This window comes from Oryzias latipes, chromosome 3 (genome assembly GCF_002234675.1).
Source record: "Oryzias latipes chromosome 3, ASM223467v1".
NCBI classification, from domain to species: Eukaryota; Metazoa; Chordata; class Actinopteri; order Beloniformes; family Adrianichthyidae; genus Oryzias; species Oryzias latipes.
Genome location: NC_019861.2, coordinates 17,867,317 through 17,888,003, shown reverse-complemented (window position 1 = coordinate 17,888,003; position 20,687 = coordinate 17,867,317). Strand labels below are relative to the sequence as shown.

At 41.6% G+C, this 20,687-nt stretch overlaps 3 protein-coding genes across 6 annotated transcripts; 2 read left to right on the top strand and 1 right to left on the bottom strand.

Annotated features, from left to right (window-relative positions):
• Window positions 1-1,619: 1,619 nt before the first annotated feature.
• Window positions 1,620-5,276, bottom strand: mcee (methylmalonyl-CoA epimerase). Of its 2 annotated transcripts, none has more exons than XM_004067045.3 (3): window positions 5,173-5,276; window positions 4,154-4,488; window positions 1,620-2,322 (listed from the first exon to the last, which is right to left on the bottom strand). In XM_004067045.3, the coding sequence occupies exons 1-3, from the start codon at window positions 5,198-5,200 to the stop codon at window positions 2,170-2,172; spliced, it is 516 nt and encodes a 171-aa protein (XP_004067093.1). In that variant the 5' UTR covers window positions 5,201-5,276; the 3' UTR covers window positions 1,620-2,169. The 2 variants fall into 2 exon arrangements, with proteins under 2 accessions (XP_004067093.1, XP_011488209.1); XM_011489907.3 differs by having other exon boundaries at window positions 4,154-4,485; window positions 5,173-5,263.
• mphosph10 (M-phase phosphoprotein 10) lies at window positions 5,264-13,619 on the top strand. Its single transcript, XM_011489916.3, has 11 exons — window positions 5,264-5,381; window positions 9,710-10,370; window positions 10,497-10,663; window positions 10,763-10,922; window positions 11,473-11,614; window positions 11,736-11,803; window positions 11,878-12,015; window positions 12,118-12,228; window positions 12,455-12,562; window positions 12,650-12,880; window positions 13,385-13,619. The coding sequence occupies exons 1-11, from the start codon at window positions 5,296-5,298 to the stop codon at window positions 13,532-13,534; spliced, it is 2,022 nt and encodes a 673-aa protein (XP_011488218.1). The 5' UTR covers window positions 5,264-5,295; the 3' UTR covers window positions 13,535-13,619.
• Window positions 13,620-14,327: 708 nt separating this feature from the next.
• ist1 (IST1, ESCRT-III associated factor) lies at window positions 14,328-19,499 on the top strand. 3 transcript variants are annotated; one of them, XM_011489929.3, is made up of 10 exons: window positions 14,328-14,439; window positions 15,019-15,119; window positions 15,235-15,415; window positions 15,498-15,585; window positions 15,686-15,769; window positions 15,870-15,980; window positions 16,069-16,242; window positions 17,177-17,278; window positions 17,714-17,720; window positions 17,898-19,499. In XM_011489929.3, exons 2-10 carry the CDS (start codon window positions 15,032-15,034, stop codon window positions 18,062-18,064), a joined length of 1,002 nt encoding a protein of 333 aa, XP_011488231.1. In that variant the 5' UTR covers window positions 14,328-14,439; window positions 15,019-15,031; the 3' UTR covers window positions 18,065-19,499. The 3 variants fall into 3 exon arrangements, with proteins under 3 accessions (XP_011488231.1, XP_004067095.1, XP_011488236.1); XM_004067047.4 differs by having other exon boundaries at window positions 17,675-17,720; XM_011489934.3 differs by lacking the exon at window positions 17,177-17,278 and having other exon boundaries at window positions 17,675-17,720.
• The last annotated feature ends 1,188 nt before the right edge of the window (window positions 19,500-20,687 follow it).

Here is a 20,687-nt window from a genome sequence, read left to right as displayed (position 1 = left end):
TTCAAATGTAGCTTGAGAGTATCTGCATGAAAGTCAGTTAAACAAGCTAAAAGGACTTTTGCTGCAGTGGAAGTTTTAGTGGCATGAACTTTAAATTCAATATTGTTCAGAAGGACATAGATCAGAGCTTATCCCAGCTGTTTGGGCCAAAAGCCGGGTTCACACTGGACCTGGGATAGACTCCCACCTCACCTCCCTGAAAATGATGTAGGAGGTTCAGAAGATGGATGGATTGCTGGAACATTCAGTGTGTTAACACTGTTCCATGAAAACAGCAAATACGTTCTCTATCAAAGAAGCTCCTCAGGCCTCAGAAAATGTAATTCTGTCAGGGTTCACGTCTGCCATTGTTTCAACGCAACAGAAGCTGCTTCATTGTCATTTAGATGACTAAACACCTGAAAGCTGCCCTTCATGCCATCATGCAGTAACCACCAATGGCAAACATCTGTAAATCTACAACAAAATGGTTCAAAGTTTTGCAGTGACTCATATTTGAAGCCTTTGCTGAACTAGAAAATGGATCTGAATAAAGCTATAAAGAAGCACAAGATGAGGGTTTTTAAAGCGTTAAAGTTTTTAATGCTGCTAAAAATATTTGTAATGAGAGGTTTTCCTAGTGGCCAAATGTCAAAAATAATTTTTTATCTAATCCGACTAAAGTTTTTTAACCTAAAAGGCACTTCAACTTAAAGCACAACACCACAACCAAACACAGGTTTAAGACAAAAAACAAAATAATTTGGGTTTTTCCAAAAGAGACAAATGTTTGAAGGGAAGTGAAATTATTACATAACACCCACCTGTCAATTCAATTCCCCAGTGTGTCAAACAGATGTTTTGGGGCATTTTATTTTGCCCTTTATTCTAACAAACAGAAAGCTGTAAAGGCTTCCCTAAATGTCAAGGCTCCCCCCAACTCTCCCCTAATGGTGACCTTGAAATAGGATAATCAGCTTTATGTCTACCTTAAATAACTGGTTTAATTTAGTGTCATTTACAATCATTTTATTTCATAAAAGTGTGTCACCTGATGTTTGTTTCAAATATATTTCCAATGCTACATCAAAGCACAGTAACAAGCTTGTATCGGAAAAGTTTGGATGATTTAGAAAGCTCTTCCTTTTGTTTTCCAGTCGAGTGAAACATTCCAGAAATGTTGTGACTCATACGTTTTTTAACAGTTGTGTTATGTGGCCATTCTCAGAATGCCTAAAAGTTTCCAGCATGGAGGACACAGAGTAACAAAACATTTTGTGACGGTTTCCCTCTTTACAGAATTGCGTTTCCAGAGCGCGATTACACTTCTTTTGTTTTTGGAGGGAGGCTCCACATCCTCTGCAGGCCTGTCGACTGCCGGTCCTTCCTCTTCAGTAGAGTCTGCAGAAAGTTACTTTGCTAAAATGAATACACATTCACTAGAAACACTGCGATCTTTAAGTAAGTATGTTTTGCACTGATATCTTGAGATGGTCTTATCATTCACCCCCCCACACACACATTTTAGAGAGGGAAATTTCAATGAGTTATTTTTTTATGAATTAGACACAAAGTAACCCTTTTTAAACTTTTCTGAAGACTGGAACAGCTAAAACTAGAGATAAAAGAATCCTCACAAGTTGATGCTCAAAATAGAATCTTTACTGCTATTTACACAAAAATCAAACATTATCTTGAGACAACATTTTAAAATTTAAACAGATGCTCCCTTTGCAAACACAAAAATGCAAAAAAAATATTTTTTTGTTTTATTGTTCCACCATCACGATCTGAGAAGTGAACTGTTTTCTGGTTCATTTTTGTTTATTCTTGTTTGATATGTCAGATGAAGACAGATTGAAACATTTTTTTTGAAGTTTAATGTGTTTATGTATGTGTTTATTTTTCCAACAATTTAGAAGGGCAAATTTTTTGTTGGAAGCTTGGGAACATCATAAGACATTTAGTTTAAAATGATGGAAAACCTGTCTGCCTACTGTTTGTGTTTTTGTACGTCCATGTGGGCTTTGAGTGTCGATTTTTTTTAAATACAAAATGAAAATATGAATGAGAATATGAGAAGAAGAAAAAAAAAAGGAAGTGAAATGAGAAGTGTTAGAAGGAACAATGCACATTAGTGGAATATATACATGTAAATGGAGGTTTTCTCCTGGTTCCAGGCACAGATGCTTATGCTTCTTCGAGCTCAACCAGCACACCATCACAGTCTTTAGGATGAAGAAACATGACAGGCTTCCCGTGAGCGCCGATACGAGGCTCTGCTGACAGAGTCCTGATGTTCTTAGCTTTCATGTCCGCCACAGCAGCTTTAATGTCATCAACCTGTGAATATAAAAAAGGAAGAAAACACGTGTCAGTGTAACAGCGGCGCGTGTCAAGATAAGCATCAGAAACAATTATGGAAGCTTGAATTAGCTCATTCTGAATGGATGGATGGATGGGTGGGTGGGTGGATGGATGGGTGGGTGGATGGGTGGGTAGGTGGATGGATGGGTGGATGGGTGGGTGGGTGGATGTATGGGTGGGTGGATGGGTGGGTGGGTGGATGGATGGGTGGATGGATGGATGGATGGATGGTTGGATGGGTGGATGGATGGATGGATGGATGGGTGGATGGGTGGGTGGGTGGATGGATGGGTGGATGGATGGGTGGATGGATGGATGGATGGATGGATGGTTGGATGGGTGGGTGGGTGGATGGATGGGTGGATGGATGGATGGATGGGTGGGTGGGTGGGTGGATGGATGGATGGATGGATGGATGGTTGGATGGGTGGGTGGGTGGATGGATGGGTGGATGGATGGGTGGATGGATGGATGGATGGATGGTTGGATGGGTGGGTGGGTGGATGGATGGGTGGATGGATGGATGGATGGGTGGGTGGATGGGTGGGTGGGTGGATGGATGGATGGATGGATGGATGGTTGGATGTATGGGTGGGTGGATGTATGGGTGGGTGGATGGGTGGGTGGGTGGATGGATGGGTGGATGGATGGATGGTTGGATGGGTGGGTGGATGGATGGATGTATGGGTGGATGGATGGATGGATGTATGGGTGGGTGGATGTATGGGTGGATGGATGGTTGGATGTACGGGTGGGTGGATGGATGGATGGAAGGGTGGATGGATGGAAGCTCAAATAAAATACCGAATTAAAGTGGGAAAAATACAGCAGACCTAAGTAACTCTTGTTATTTATGTCCACAACTCTCCAAAGGTTCTGCAAGTGAATTTCCTTTGAGTTTAGACTCAAAACTCTCGATTAGTTTCTTTTCTTTTTTAAGAAACAGAGTTGGTGCTGTGTGTTTATTTACTTTTTTGTTTAGTGTTCCGGTCCCGTAAAGTGACTCAGTTTTAGTCAAACTTTTTGCCCTCTCATGCTTTCACACGTCTTTGCTACACGGAAATGCTTATGGTAGATTTTAGGACTCCCACGTCATCCAGTCCTACCGCTGCAAAACAAAACCACAACATTATCCTGCTTGACAAGCCCTTAAAAATCAACGTGACCAAAACAGAAGTCACTACCTAAGATGTGGTTTTGATTGAGGCAGGTGTGTTTGGGGTGAAGAAAACTTATTGCTTCATCTTAAACTGATGTATAATTTAGATGAAACATTTATTCAAATATTTTTTATTTAGTTGAAGTGAGAAATAATGCATGTAGATAACACAAGAGGAGGACAAACATTTAAACGAAGATAGGAACAATTTGAGGTTTGTTTTTCTATAAGTCTACCGACTCTAATGTAAGAGATCTATATTTTTAGTAATTATTCTTTCTGTTACATCGATTTTTAAGAAATATTTTGATCCAGACTTTTCACATAAAACTTTGGAACATTTGGGGTTTTCTTTCTATTCACCCAACGCTGGGAGATTAGGTAAAATATGTTGATGTTCGAGAAAGGCTCATTTGAAAAACCATTAAAGGACTTGTGTGTGTAATTCTACGATTATCAGTCAGGAAGGAAAATCCTTTTTCGATGCTGTAACAGAAAATTCCATTCAGGTGTGTCATTTTCATCAGGTCACGCCTATTCTTTCTGCTACTGACACGCAAACATACCTCCTACCAAAGCAATTTGTCATCATCATGGTTGTATAGCTATGGGTGCCACCTGAATGACCTATTGTCTAATACCTCTCACCTCGATGCAAATGTGATGCATCCCTCCAGACTTGTTCTTCTGCAGGAAACCAGAGATGGGGCTCTTGTCCCCCAAAGGATGGAGCAGTTCCAGCTTTGTGTTGCCAAGCTCCACAAACACAGTGTACACCCCGTGCTCAGGAAGGGGCACCTTGTCGCTTACTGTTGCCCCGAGCACGTCACGGTAAAGAGCTGTGGCCCTCTCCATGTCGGGCACAGCGATGGCAATATGGTTCAGCTTCCCCAGCTTCCAAACGGCCCCGGGGACGCCCTGGCAGAGCGGCGTTGTCGTGGAGACACCCCTCAGGAGAGTGAAACACCTGGAAACGCCTGCTGCTGGATAAACAATACAAAAAACATGAATCAGGACAACTGTAGCTGGATGTGTGGTTTGCCTTTTCATAGCAGTAAACACTGTATTCTGATTTAAATTCACTAATTTTGAAAATGCAAAGTCTAATCTATTATTCTTTCATCTAAAAATGTCATTAATACAGTTTGAAACAGAAATATTTGTTAGGAATAACCAGCATTTGGGTTGCATCTTCTTTATGGATTTAAATAATGTTATAAGGAGATTTTGATCATCAGACCTAATTTTAACGACAGCAGTTAGATCGGCTGTTGGCAAATAATGTACAGAATTATGTTTATTAGAATAATTTGTTATTTTGAAGAAGAAAAAAGTGTTTCTTTAGACTTGTCAGTCCTCCATTCCAACAACCAAACCGGTCAAAAACAAAAATTAGGTGTAAAACGTGTTGACACGTTTTAAAGTTTAGCTCATTTTTACAACTGTAACAAAATTTAAAAATCATTACATCATTTACTGATTTTTTTTCCCCCTCGTGTCGTGTGACATGATATTTTGATGAAACTCAAGCTTACAAACTCGGTTTTAACTTGAGCATAGTCTTTTTTAACGACTGGATCGGGAACAATACATCATAATTGTCATCCTATAAGAACAGAAGACGTTGGGGAAAGCTGTTTGTTAGAAAACAATCGACAACAACAAACCTGCAACCTTGAGCATTGCTGACGCCATGTTAAGAGGTCGGAACCAAGTTTCAGCGGAGCACAGGTTTCTCCTGGAACGTGTTTACGTGCGGCACACGGGAGGGTCACACATGTGACGGGAAAATGGCGAGTGAAGATGTGTTTAGATTGTTGGAAGATTGTGTCCAAAAAGTACAGGAGAATACGGCACAACCAGACATTTTTCTAAGGCAAGTGTTGGTTTATGCTTCATCTATTGAATAAAAAAAAAGTTAGTTTTTATCTTTGCAGAGAGAGGAGACAGTGTGGCGCAATCAATGCTAATGTTACTTCATTAAATAACCTACAGCTTGGATTTTTCATCTCTAACATTTTGTTATAGTCAGTAATAATAGAGGGCTGAATTTAAGACTTGGCATTTATGTAAAAACACAGATTTAGCCTGGGATGTGCATCTGCAGGCGGTGTATCAGACAACAGTTTAGCATTAGTGTGGTGAACAACACAGACACAGGATTCTGTTGTAAATCAGTTTTGTTCAATAAAATGATCAGATTTATCTAGATTATTGTAACCAGCTTTTACAAACCTATACTATACATACAAAAGAAACAGATTGATATTGTCAAGTCACTAGAATGGATTGTATAAAAATGCAGATTCCAGAACTTAGTATCTATTTATTAAAACTAAACATTACTGAATGAATGTGTGCCTGCCTGAGGAAATAGGTGATATTATCATCTTATATCATGATGTCAAATAAAAACAGACATAAATGTTTAGCTCCACATTAAAGTTACACAGACTATTTATTTCACACATTTCTTAAATAAAATGAGTGAAAAAGACAGGGATCCAAATAACACAAATAGCAGCATTGAGAAACTTAGCAGTACTTGGGTTAAATCCCTGTGGTTAGGGGGGGTCGTAAAGAATACTACCAACGTATTCCCTGCGTGTCGTAAAAGGCGACTAAAAGGGACGGAGCGAGAGGACTGGGAATCCTCTCCCCTGTAACTACATTCCTAATTACGGACAGGGTAGAGTTGGGAAGGGGAGATTACCTCCCCAAACCCTTAAGATTGGGTCGTTGAATGTGCGGGGGTGTAGTACAGACGGAAGCAAAAGAGATCTGATTGGAAGGATGTTTGAAAGGAGGGGAATGAGCGTGTTAGCACTGAGTGAGACAAAGATGAAAGGGAAGGGTGAGTGTGTGTTTGGAAGTGTGAGTGGGAGAATGTCTGGTGTAGAGAGCGGGAGAGCAAGAGAAGGTGTGGCTTTGCTGGTGAGCTGTGAGGTGAGACGATGTGTGGTTGAATGGAAGGAGGTTTCACCAAGACTGATATGGGTGAAAGCGAAATTTCGGAAGGAGCTGTGGGTGTTCGTGAGTGCATATGGTCCTGGCAGTGAGAGGAATGAAGAGGAGAGAGTGACCTTCTGGAACGACTTGGATGAGTGCTTGCAAGGATTTGGAGCAAATGTGAATGTAGTGCTGATGGGAGATCTGAATGCTAGAGTGGGTGATGAGAAAATTGAGGGTGTTGTTGGCGGGCATGGTGTTCCTGGAAAGAATGATAATGGTGAGAGACTGATAGGAATGTGCACTGAAAGAGAGATGGTGATTGGGAATACATGGTTCAGAAAGAAAGAGATCCATAAGTATACGTGGGTGAGGCAGAGTGGTGGAAGAGTGATTGACAAAGCACTGATGGATTATGTGGTGGTTTCAAAGGTTGCATGTAGTAGATTGCTAGATGTAAATGTGAGGAGGGGAGAGTGTGGAGGTATGTCTGATCACTATTTGGTGGAAGGAAGGTTGCGTGTGGGTATGCCATGGGTGAGATCGAGAAAGAGTGGGGAGGCAAGAAAAGTTCTGAGAGTGAGTGTTTTGAAGAACAGAGAGAAAATGTGTGAGTATCAGAAGGAATTAGGTGGCAAGTGGAATATGGTGAAGGAGCAAATGGTTGTTGGAGTGGAGGAAGAATGGCAACAGTTCAAAAGTGCAGTGGTTGGAAGTGCAGAGGAAGTGTGTGGTGTGAGACGTGTTGGGGGTGGTCTAAGAAAGGGAAGTGAATGGTGGTGCGAGGATGTAAGGTTGGCTGTAGCTGAGAAGAGATGTGCGTACGAAGTATGGCTGCAGAGAAAGGACAGGGAGTCATATGAGTGTTATAAGGAGAAGAAAAGGGATGCTAAGAGAGCTGTGCGTGAGGCAAGAGCGGCTGCGGACGAAAGGTGGGGCAGACAGTTGACTGATAATTTTCGAGAGAACAAGAAAATGTTTTGGAAGGAGGTAAAGAGGGTGCGAAAGGGAGCGTCGGGGAGGGAGGAGAAAGTGAAAACAGAGGATGGAAGGATGTTGAATGAGGGGAATGCAGTAAGGAAAAGATGGGCAGAGTATGTCGAGAGGCTGCTGAATGTGGAGGAAGATCGGGATGCTGTGATTGGGATGGATGGAAGGGAAAGTAGACTGAATGTATTGGGAGAGTTGAATGAAACGTTGATTACAGGAGAGGAAGTTGAGCAAGCTGTGGGAAAGTTGAAAGTAGGAAAGGCTGCAGGTGTGGATGGGTGTGCTGGGGAATGCCTGAAGTGTGGTGGAGCGATCGTGATTGAGTGGTTAGTGAGATTGTTGAATGTGTGTTTTGCAAATGGGCAGGTGCCGCTTGATTGGATGAGTGCGTGTGTGGTTCCCCTGTACAAGGGTAAGGGTGATAAGTATGAATGTGGTAGTTTTAGGGGTATTAGTCTGTTGAGTGTTGTAGGCAAAGTATATGGGAGAGTGCTGATTAATAGGGTAGTGGAGGGAACTGAGTGTATGATTGGTGAAGAGCAGTGTGGTTTCAGGAGAGGTAGAGGGTGTGTGGATCAGGTGTTTGTTGTGAGACAGGTGTGTGAAAAGTTTTTGGCTAAGGGGAGGGAGGTGTTTTGGGCATTCATGGATTTAGAGAAGGCGTATGATAGGATTGATAGAGAGGCGTTGTGGGTGGTGTTGAGTATGTATGGTATTGATGGTAGATTGTTGGAAGGTGTGAAGAGTTTCTATAGACACAGTAGAGCGTGTGTGAGAGTGGGAAATAGCATGAGTGAGTGGTTTCCTGTGAGGGTTGGTCTGCGTCAGGGATGCGTGATGTCTCCGTGGTTGTTTAACGTGTATATGGATGGTGTGGTAAAAGAGGTGAATGAAAGGGTGTCGGGTACGGGTGTGAGCATGATAAATACTGACGGCAGCGAATGGAGTGTGAATCAGCTGCTGTTTGCAGATGATACTGCACTAGTGGCTGACTCAGAAGAGAACTTGGGACGTCTGGTTGAGGAGTTTGGAAGGGTGTGCGACAGAAGGAAGTTGAGAGTGAATGTGGAAAAGAGTAAGGTGATGAGGTGTACGAGGTTAAAGGGTGAACGCAGATTGAATGTGGCATTAAATGGGGAGTTGTTGGAAGAGGTAGAGTGTTTTCAGTATTTAGGGTCGTGTGTCTGTGTGGATGGTGGAATGGGGGGAGAGGTAGAGTTTAGAATGAATGAAGTACGAAAGATATGGGGGGGAATGAAGAGAGTGTTTGAATGTAGATCACTGGGAAAGGATGCAAAAAGGAGATTGTATGAGGGTGTGGTGGTGCCTGCAGCGTTATATGGGGCTGAAACATGGAGTCTGAAAGTGGCGGAAAAGAGGAAGCTGAATGTAGTTGAGATGAGATGTTTGAGGAGTATGTGTGGTGTGACGCGTATGGATCGTATGAGAAATGAAGTTATCCGAGAGAGAACTGGTGTGACGCGAGAGTTGGCTGAAAGAGCAGAGCAAAAGGCACTGGGATGGTTTGGACATGTTGAAAGAATGGAAAGGGAGCGATTGGTGAAAAAGGTATATGAATCTGATGTGAGTGGAGTGAGAATGAGAGGAAGACCGCGAATGGGATGGACAGAGGGTGTAAAAAGAGCGCTGAATGCAAGAGGGATGACTGTGGTGCAGGGGAGAGAGGCTGCTCAGGACAGGGATGGGTGGAGAGAGTTTGTGTATGAATGAATGGATGGGTGTGGTAGAGGTCTGGTCTTGGGATGAAGCGGCAAGGGGAAACCAGCCTTGGCTGAGGCCCTGCAGTGGAGGTGCCCACACTGGGCTGTGCAGCTGACCCTGGTGCAGTGTGGTGTGGCTTAGACCAGATCTCAGACCAGTCGCACGCACATACGCACACACGCACTCACGCACTGAAGGAGGAGGGTTTGGGGAAGAGACAGAGGGAGCTAAAATTGTGTGCCTTGTCTAGGCTACCCCACCTTGGTGGGACACAGCCTTGGTAAATAATAATAAAAACTTGGGTTAATATACCATGTCAATCTAGTTCAGTGTTGAGACAACACTGGGGTTCATTATAGTCTTTGTAGGAATTGCGGAAATAACTGACTACATGGAGTCTATATTGAATATGGATGGAAATTTATCTGAAGTGTATCAAATGATACGGGACATTTTTATTTAAGTTGTAGTGATATTGTTTGGTCTTAAACTCTTTCCTAAATTAACTCTCCTTACTGAATTTAATGTCTTTGTCTTTTCCAGCCCGCAGGACGAAGTGGCAGCAGAGTTCACGTCTCTCACCAAAACCTTGTATGATCTCCGCAAAGCCCAGGAGCCTGCAGGTTATGGAGGCAGCCCGCTGGCTCAGCTTGTGGTGGAAAACTTTGATGAAGAGCAGATTTGGCAGGAGTTGGAGCTGCAGAACGATGCTGTCCTGACACACTTTAAGAATGCCATAGATGGGGCTTTGTCAAATGGAAACCTCACGTTACTGTCAGATGAAGAAATGGATGCAGACAAGGAAGACCAGAGTGGAGTAGAAGAAGAAGAAGAAGGAGCAACAGATGATGAAAATGTTAGCGAACAGCTTCCTCGACTGTCTAAAAAATCCTCAGTGGAAGCTGAAGAAGGCTCAGACAATTACTCGGAGGATGACTCGGATATCGACTTTGACGTGAACGCTTTGGAGAAACAGAGAAAGGACAAAGGAAAGACGGGCTCCAAGAAAAAAGTGGTTCCCTCTGAAGTTGATGACAAGTTCTTCAAACTGTCAGAAATGGAGACGTTTCTTGATGATATAGAGAAGCGAGAGGTCAAAGAAGACGACAACGAAGATGAATTAGACTACTTTCGGGACCTGCCTTCCGATGAAGACGATGAAATCAACTTGGATGAAGTCATGTCTTCCAAAAAGAAAAAGACAGTATGTGTTTTTGCTTGTTTTTAAGTCATCGCTCTGGGGAATCCATGAATCTCATGGCTGATGTTTGTGCAGATTCTCATTCGTCCTAGCACTACAACAACTGATGCCAACTGTTTCTGCTAACAGGGAAAGAGTTCCAGAGATCTCAAGTACAAGGACTTCTTTGATGCAGTGGACAATGAACCAGATGAGCAGCAGTCAGATGGAGACGATGACCACATGGATGACAGCCAGGAAGAAGATGGTGAGGAAATTGATGGCGAAGACGACACCGAAGAGGAGGGCGATGATGAGTAAGCGTGATCAACGTTGCATAACACGCAGAGATGCGTGAGAGAAATGTTTTTGTTTTGTTTTTTTAGTTTGAATTTTTTCCCCCGGCCCTTTTCCAGGGATGAGCAGAAAAGTCGCTCCGAAGCATCTAAAAAGAAAGTGACCTTTGATCTGTCAGAAGATGAAGACAGCGAAGGCGAGGACTTAGAGGAGGTTTTAAAAACACCAAGCCCTGAAAAGGCTGAACTAAAGTCTTCATTTGAGAAACGACAAGAAAAGGTAACCAGGATTTACCTTAGTAAAGGTTTTATACTTTATATTATTTTAGGGTTGCTCAGCAAAGATGTATCATTTTTTGTTTTAATTGTATTGTGACTTAAAAGATTGGGTTTACGTATTTAAAGCCACAGGTTTTATATCAACTCTTGTATAGAATTTCTGAATATCCTGAGCTAAAAAAAGTCCCTTTGCTGGAAAGAAACTGAGATTGATATTTTCTGATTCTGCACCCAACATCTGGAAGTTATCGTAAATGTGCTACTATTACTATATAGAGAAACAATGGCACATAAAGATGAACTGTCATGGACATTTTCTTTAACATTTTAAATTGAAAGTCAAACTAAGCAGCAGAAATGCTCAGCAGCAGTTAACAGATCATTTGTGGGATTGCGATTGTTTGTTTCTCCTGTTTGTCCTTAGCGCCTTGCTCTGCAAAGACTACACAACTGCAGCAGATCTCCTTTGTTTCACGCTCTGTGTCTGCCGCTGCACACTTCCAGTTCCTTAATGTTGCATGTGTTCTTTGTTTTTCCGTTTTGCCTGAAAGATGTCCCAGAAGATTGAAGAACTGGAGAACGCGGCTCTGGCAGAGAAGCCGTGGCAGCTGCTGGGAGAGGTGACGGCACAGACCCGCCCCGAAAACAGCATGTTGGAGGAAGATGTGGAGTTTGAACAGGCGTCAAGGGCAGGTAGATGAGCATTCAGTTACTGTGCTTGAACACTATCCAGATTAGTGCTGTGTGTTTGTAATATTTGTTGGTAGCTTTTGTGTTTTCATAGCTGTTTCTAACCACACCATGTGTTTTTCAGCACCAGCCATTACAGAAGAAACCACACTGCAGCTGGAGGACATCATTAAACAGAGAATCAAAGATCAGGTTTGTCACGATAGGCAGAGCTTTCCAATAGTTCAGAAGATGATTCCTAATTCAGCTTGTTTTGTTTCTTTAAGGCGTTTGACGATGTGGTCCGTAAAGAGAAACCGAAAGAGGAGGTGTTTGAGTACAAGAAGAGGTTAACTTTGGACCATGAGAAGAGCAAGCAGAGTCTAGCAGAAATCTACGAGCAGGAATACATCAAACAGACTCAGGTTTGAGTTTGATTCTGGTTTTGTTGCTGCTTTAATGCAATCAACCCTGCAGCCACCCTTTGGTTTTCAAAACGTTCTTTTTTCTTTCTTTCTGTCTTCCAGAAAAACACTGAAAAGGAGGAGAACCCAGCTCATGTAGAAATTCAAAAGCTCATGGACACACTATTCTTGAAGTTAGATGCTCTCTCCAACTTCCATTTCACACCCAAGCCTGTAAGTTTAACTTTAGTTAGAAAGCAACGGAAAAGCAGGAAGACTAAAACTATTCAAATGTTCTGAAGATTATGTTCTTTTGCCACCAAATGTGCTGAAAAAATCTGACATTGAAGTCATTTTTAATCACAGAAATTCATAAAATCTTGGAATGCTTCAAATTAACACTAGTAAATGTGTAGGGAGTGCAGCTAATGCTGTAACTAATAATTATTTTTGTGTGCAGCCCGTTCCTGAGGTTAAAGTGGTGTCCAACTTACCATCCATTACCATGGAGGAGGTGGCTCCAGTCAGCACTAGCGATGCTACACTGCTCGCACCAGAAGAGATCAAGGTTTACCATTGTTTTGATTGTTTGTTTTGATTTGAAATAGTTATTTGCAAAGTTTGTCTAATGACGATTTTTTTTCCTTCTCTAAAGGATAAGAACAAAGCAGGAGATATACTTGGTGATATTGAGAGGACGAAAACAGACAAGAAGCGCGAGAGACGGCATATAAAGAAGGTGAAACGACTGAAGATTAAGGAAAAGGAAAAGAGGCAGAAAGTCAAAGAAGCCAACAAAACTGGAGAAAGCAAGAAGATTTCTAAAACTGAAGTTGCTGAAAACTTGAGAAAAGTCACAAAAGGAGGAAAGGCGACCATACTTAAGGTGGGTATTTTCCTCCCATGACATTTTGTTCACAGCAGTCTGCTAGTGTTCAGTGTGACATTTCCTGAGTTCTCAGTAGAAGAAGAAGAAAACGGAGGTAAGGAAGCTGACTGACCCAAATGGCGTATGGTAAATGGTGTATACTTGTATAGCGCTTTTCTACCTACAAGGCCCAAAGCGCTTTAAAGTCACAGACCCATTCACACACTGGTGGCGCCTCTGCTACCGAACACTGGCGCCAACCTACCACCAGAGGCAAGGTGGGGTTCAGTGTCTTGACCAAGGACACACCGACTCATGGGCGTGCAAGGCGGGAATCGAACCTGTAATATTACGATCATGGGTCGACTGCCCTGCCGCTGTACCACGGCCGCCCCACGTAGACTTATTTTAGACGTTTCTTTTGTGTGAAATGTGCCTCAAGCTTTAATGCCACCATAAACATGACATCGCTCTTTACCAGCACACATTCCTCTAATCTAACACGGTTCTGTGTACTTTCAGGATGAGGGGAAGGACAAGGCTCTGCGATCATCTCAAGCCTTCTTCTCTCAGCTGCAAGACCAAGTCAAAAGTCAGATCAAAAGTACAAAAGAGCGCTCAGAGAAGAAGAAGAAACACATAGAAGTGTCTGTTAGCAAACTCAAGCTGTAGTCAATGTTTTTGGTATTGATGATCGACTTTATGCGTATATTTTTTATTGTAAAGTTGCAGTATAATAAACTTGATCTAAAAAAAATTTTCACTTGTATTTTTTTTAACTTAACTATGGATCCCTTGTTATTTCTTATTATAAATATTAATAATTGGAACTTTTTTCTAAAAAATGATGTCTTAAAGTTTGATTTTGCGATACTGAAACAGTAGTTACTGTTAAAATTCTGTTCAATGGGCTTCTCAGGGTTTTTTTAGCTCATGAATTTGAAAGAAAATCAAAGGTAAAAACCAACAAGAGGTCAGATTACCCAACAGGATTTAATTTAAAAAGTACTGTTTATTTGTGTTGGATGGAACTATATATTAGCTAATTGTTCTGAGCTACAGAACAAAAAAGTATTTTAACAGCAACAGCATTATAGAAAATATGAAAGAAATACTATGTGCATTAAAGATTTTCCCTTTATGTACATTTTGCCACATTAATCTTGTCATAGTCTACTGAAGGCTGCTGCATAAAATATTAATAGACAGATTATTAAAACAAAGAAACAAAAAAATATCAACATTTTAATGAAGAACCCAGGGTAGATTTAGGGAGTATATTAAGAGGCAAAATATATAAAAAACAACAACAAAGCAAACTTTTTTTCAATTGGTTGAACATCGGTAACATAACAATCACCTTTTTTTGTACGATTGACATTCTTTGTGTTTTATTCTTTGTACTCTGTCGCACCTGCGTTGGAGTAATGTTCACAGGTAATGTTTATCTGAGGTGAGACTCCGCCCTTCCGAAAAAAGTCCCATGACGTCACGTCACTTTAACACGGAAGTGAATTGGGCAACAAAACGCCGAGTGACATCTATAGCAAGTAGTTCCAGTTTAGTGCTATTTTTCGGTGAGTTTCGTAAAAGTTTTCCTTTTATTTATTTATTTTTTAAGTTTGAATGTACATTTGTCGTATTAAATGTGTCTTAAAGAGTGTATTCTGTCAGTTTTGCTGCCGTTACGAGAGCTCGGAAGCTAGCTACTGACTACTGCTAACAAAGCAAACCTAGTAAACTCTTATCGGTCCATTCGGACTGGGTTAGCTTCCCAACTTCAATCGTAACAAATGTATGGTTCAATAAAAAAATGATTAACAAACCAACCGAGTATACTTATAATTTAGTATCTTCATACCCTCCCATCATCTGTTGTCGAGCTAAAGCTATATATATCTGTCATCGTTTATCGGTAAATTAGATGGTTTGTTTTCCCCCTCCTCTCGTCTTTTTTTCTTTTTAAACGATTTAATACAGTCTGAGTTCATGTGTGTGTTTTGGGGGATACATGATTTGCGAAGTCATGTTTTTGCTGTGACTTTGTGAAGCTCACATGATGATGAGATGAGTCACTGGCGCAGAGGTGGGTTAACTTAAGGGTTCCTGAGTTCCACAGATTCATCCGTGTTGCTTCCATGCTTCTCTGTACACAGACCTTCTGTCATCATGTTGGGTGGAGGGTTTAAAGCAGAAAGACTAAGAGTCAACCTTCGGCTGGTCATTAATCGTCTCAAACTTCTTGAGAAAAAGAAAAGTAAGTCTTGCATCCACTCTGTCAGTTGTAGTGTTTGTTTTTCTGTATTTCTTTACCTTTTTTTTTTTTTACTTTTAACTCTTTTTCTATCTCTATTTACAAATGACACACAAAGCTGAGCTTGCTCAAAAGGCAAGGAAGGAGATTGCTGATTACTTGTCATCAGGCAAGGATGAACGAGCCCGTATCCGTGTTGAACACATCATCAGAGAGGACTATCTTGTTGAAGCCATGGAGATCCTGGAGCTGTACTGCGACCTCCTGATCACTCGCTTTGGGCTCATTCAGTCCATGAAGTGAGTAGTTGTCTCTTCAAAAACCCCATCATTCAGTCATTATGCAACTGTCACAGTTCTAATCCTTTACTTTCACCACCAGGGAGCTAGATCCAGGTTTGCAGGAGGCGGTGTCTACCCTCATCTGGGCAGCTCCTCGACTTCAGTCAGAGGTTTCTGAACTAAAAATAGTAGGTTTTTATGTCTTTCGTACATTTTTCTCAACGATATCAGACAAATTTATGATTGTCGTGTTGATGTTGACAGTAATATCTCTAATATTTCTTGTAGGTCTCTGAACAGCTCTGCGCAAAATATAGCAAGGAGTATGGCAAGCTATGCAGAAATAACCAGATTGGCACAGTCAACGACAGAGTAAGCAATGTTAATGACTGACAGTCCACAGATCCTGCTACCGATTCATAGCTTTGATAGTGACTTTTCATACACGCTAATCAAATACTGATGTTTGTAGCTAATGCACAAACTGAGTGTGGAGGCTCCTCCCAAGATCTTAGTGGAACGCTATCTGATCGAGATCGCCAAGAACTACAATGTGCCGTATGAGCCTGATGCCATGGTTCGGGTAGGTTTGAAACCAAGTTGTCACTTGGTTTAAGATGTTGAGTAATAGATTCTGTTTGTTCACTCGTTATTGTCTTGTCATGGTCCAGCCCGAGGTGTGTGTTGGAGAGGAGGCAGACCTCATTAACGTGGACAATGACAGAAAGTCTGGAGGAGGTGGAGGAGGAGGGGGTTTCTCTGCTCCTCCTGTTCCCATGCAGATGCCCATGCCCATGCCTATGCCTATGCCAACACCTTTCAGCTATCCCCCTCCCAAAGGACCAGTAAGGAGTTTTCAATTTTATATAGTAACATTTCTTTCCCAAGGGGGTGTGATGAGCTTCATCCAGTGAGGGTCCTTAGGCAAGACCTTTCATGCTACTGCCTAACTATGTAGCCACAAGGGGGCCTTGGTCTGGGTCTCCCTGTGCCAGTTCCCAGTCCAGATAAAGTACCGGGTTGTGTCTGGAAGGGCATCCGGATCTGTGATAGGTGATTTGCTTTGGCGACCCCTGAGGGGATATGACGAAAGGGAAACGACTACATAGAAGTAGTAAAAAGAAAGACGACATTTCTCCTCTTCCCCAAGAAGCTTTCTCAATGCAGAAGAAGTACCTGCAGCTTTAATGGAATCTACCTGGATCAATAATGATTTACAAAGTTAGTAGTTTAGTATAATTCTGCTCTTTTAACGGACGGCCAGATTCAATCCATGAAACATGGATCCATTTTAACATAAAAAAAAGAATGTCATTGGTAATATTTATCTAGGGATGAACTGATTTTAAAACTCGAACAATATTAGCATTGTTGAAATCTTCTCTGGAACTAAAGTTTATCTGTTCTGGCATTTGTAAATCTAAATGTACAACATTTTGCTTCTTATGCAAGTTTTTATAACTACTCTTAACAATACCTTTCTTTCTTGTCTTGTGTCTGAAGTACAAATGATTATATGACTAAAAAACTTTTTAAAAATAAGACAGGTATTTGATGGTTTACATGATTCAATTCAAACAACTGTATTTATCCCAGAGGGACATTTTTTTCAAAGTGCGGACAGTAGCTTGTGAAAGAAAATAAAGCACACAGACACATTAAAAACAATCCTATCATTCCTCGATACAAGGAGAGGCACCATAGTACACATACAAAATTCAAAAATGGCAGACCCCTCTCTCCCTCGTACTCATGCTTTCCATTTGTTTTCTGCTGCAGGAACATTTTAACCCTGCAGTAGGAACCTACGGTGGATTCCAGCCCCCCATGGGAGCAGGGCCACCACCCGAATTGCCCACTTCTCCCCCCACATACGAGTCTGTAAGTTCCAGAGCCTGACACGTCTATGCCCGCCGTTTTCCCCCATTGATGGGCAGATGGAGTCAGAATAATTAGGGGAAGACTTTTTTTATTTTTTAAGTATAAGCTGCATGGTATTTTTATGCCGTTTATGTAAATCGAAGTTCATGTTTTTACAACAAAGTAATTACATTTTATACTTTTTACATTGGTACAAATACAACATACAGATAAAGTTCAAATGACATATAGATTATTTACTTGATCTTTTCTGAGGCACTTACTGTGCTGAGCAGCTTCTTTATTGGCTGGAAACTTAATTACCCCCCCCCCCCCCCCCCCTTTTTTTTTTCTTTATATTTTTATCTGTGGGATTTTTTTGAATGCATCCTTTTAATATAAAATTGTTATTTTCAGATTGATGATCTTAATGAAAAGCCCTTTGTTCCTTCTCAGGCAACAGGTGAGTGACTCCTGCCATTGTCATAGGAAACTATTAGCTATGCAGCAAGTAAATTGTTGACTAAAGTTAAAGATGCAACAGGCTTTGTTCTTGAAATGTTAAAACTGAGTAAATCACACCAATGAATGAAAGCTCCTCTCGCTTTTGGATTCTGAGTCTATCCTTCCACCTCTCCAGGCCCGCACCCCGCACCTCGCCAGTTTGACAGCAACGCTTTACCAGAACTCCCCTCTGTTCCCGACACTCTGCCCACGTCCTCCTTAGGTGGGAACACCGCCGCCTCTGACGACATTGACTTTGACGACTTGACACGGAGATTCGAGGAGCTGAAGAAGAAGACCTAAGTGATACAGCTGTGGTCTAAACACACACACAGGCACACTTGTCTCCTCACAATCACACTAAAATTAAAAAAACTATATATTGAAGGCTTAAAATCAGACTTGGGTAGTTCTTCACACCGCTTAATGGTGAAGTCATTTTACACTGATATTTAAATGTAAATGTGTTCTTACCTCATTTATCTGACTAATCTTTACCTTGTCCACCTCTTAGAGAAAATGTACATACTTCCACAGTGCCGTCATATACTTTTCTAAATAGCACATTTAGTCAAATCTCTTATTCAATCACATCGGTTCTGATCCCTGTTCCTATGGGTTCTTTCAAATGTTTCCGTTTGATTGCTTCATAGGGCATTTAATCACATTAACATCCAAAAACATTGTTTTCCTGGCAGATAGGGGGGTTGAGGTGAACTTGACACACCTTGATTCTACTTTGCACACGCTGATGTCGCTGTGATCTCCACCACTGTGACACTCGGCTCTGTCTCAAACCCGTCAGACGAGCCAGACGAGCTGCCGCGTCATTAGAAGAAATGTCGAGTCTTTGCTTGTCCTCAGTCAGAAGTGCATCAGCAGGTGGTCGGGCAGTTCATCACTGTGGAAGAGATATTTGGAACCAGTCGTTCTGCTCTGGCCGTCTCACCCATCAAGGCTGTGCTTATAATGTATAACTTGTACATGCGACTCCTCCAAAAAAGCCCTGTGTTGTCAGACTGACAATTGGTAAACAACCTGTATAGTAAAGTGTAATAATAACAGATTTATTTACCTGTGCAGCAGGAAGTTGTCCAACAGATTTATACTCTCCCATCTCCAAAAAAACATTTCTTTTTGTTTCTCTTTGAATGTTAATTCTACCAAAAAGGTGCACTTTGTAATGAAGCGGTTCATGTTTAAGCCTCTCAATGATCGCATAAGGTTCTAGGTCGGCCGGGGTCTGATACTGTAGGTGCATCACTGCGTTTGCCTTAGCGATCGTCTCTCAGTTGAGGACTCTGTATAGGTTTAAACGTTTATCATTGATCAAGACTGAGTCTGTTGCATCTCTCGAGGTTCATGTTTATTACCAGTGGAAAAAGTGAGCGAAGGGGTTTTTGTTTACGTCAGTTGCCGTAGCCTGACCGACCACACCCAGCTCTCCTTTGCATGGCTAATAATCAAGCGGAAGCTATCCTCGAGCAGAATGAATCAGCAGTTTCTGGAGGCAACTTGAGACTTTTTCCGCTGTTTGCTTTTGGGTTTGATGTGTCATGAAATATGAAAAGAGAATATTATCACTGCAATGCTTTGACTAGCTCTTTTTCTTGTTTTTAAGTTTAACTGTTTAGTTATTCTTCATGTTTAGACACAAACCTGTGTCTTTTAAAAAGAAAACATGTTTTCTACTCTGTATGCGATAACAATTTAATAAAAAGGCTGTTTGGAACTGGAACAGTTTCAGGTCTCTGCTTTTCTTTTTCCTTCCATGGTTTAAGGAGTTGAAATATGCAGCAGCAGCCAGCAGGGGTCCTTCACGATTCAGCAAGGCATCATCAGGAAGGATTATGGCACACCAATAACTTCTCACATTGAGACTGAATTTATGAAATATTGAGGTTAGTCTGTGTCGGTTGCTGTTTGGGGGATAATGGTCAGCTATATCCATTTCCATTTTTAATGGCCTATTTTAACAACCAAAAAAACTGGTAATATAAGTCTGAGCAAGTGATTTAGCATCCTTTCATGTGTTTGACTGTATAAGACATGCACACAATTAATGTTTGGAAGGTTCCACCCAAATCCTAAGTGGATCAATTATACAAATGACTAAACTCTTGCTAATTTCAAAAAATTTGCTGAATGACTTTTGACCAGAAAAGGAACAAAAAGATGCTTGAGAAGTGTTCCAACCACTAATAGGACCACTGCAGCCTTCACCGTCCACATTTTTCCCAGTTCTTTTCTCAGCCTTTGGTGTTTCTCGATCTTTTCATGTTCCTTCTCCCTGATGTTGCTATCAGTTGGGAGTCGCACATTTATCTCTCCATCTTCTTAACTAGGACTACTACTGTATGTTTGGTCTGTTAGCTTTTACCATTTTTGTCTGTATCTGAAAGTCTCACAGGATCATACCTTTGTCATTCTCAAAGGTACCTTCAGGAATGTTTTCTGTCTTATGGGACTTCCAGTCCATATTTAGCACTGATTTTTCTTTACACAATATCACAAACTGGTTATTGAGTTCCTCATATGTCCTGCCCACTAGTAACTTACAACTGTGGCGGCTGTGGTGCAGTGGTAGGGCAGTTGACCTCTGATCGAAAGATTGCAGGTTCGATTTACGCCTTGCCCGCCCATGTGTTGAAGTGTCCTTGGGCAAGACGCTGAACCCCACAATGTCTCTGATGGAGGGTTGGTGCCAGTGTTCGGCAGTAGAGCCGCCATCAGTGTGTGAATGGGTGAATAGGACTGTGACTGTAAAGCGCTTTGGGCCTTCGAGGAAGGTAGAAAAGCTCTATACAAGTATATGCCACTTACCATTGACCATTTGTTATGTGCTAGGTGTGTCAAGGACGTCTTTGCACAGCCTGCTCCTGGAGTCCTACTTGGTTTGGAGATCCTGGCCTTTATTGATCTTGTA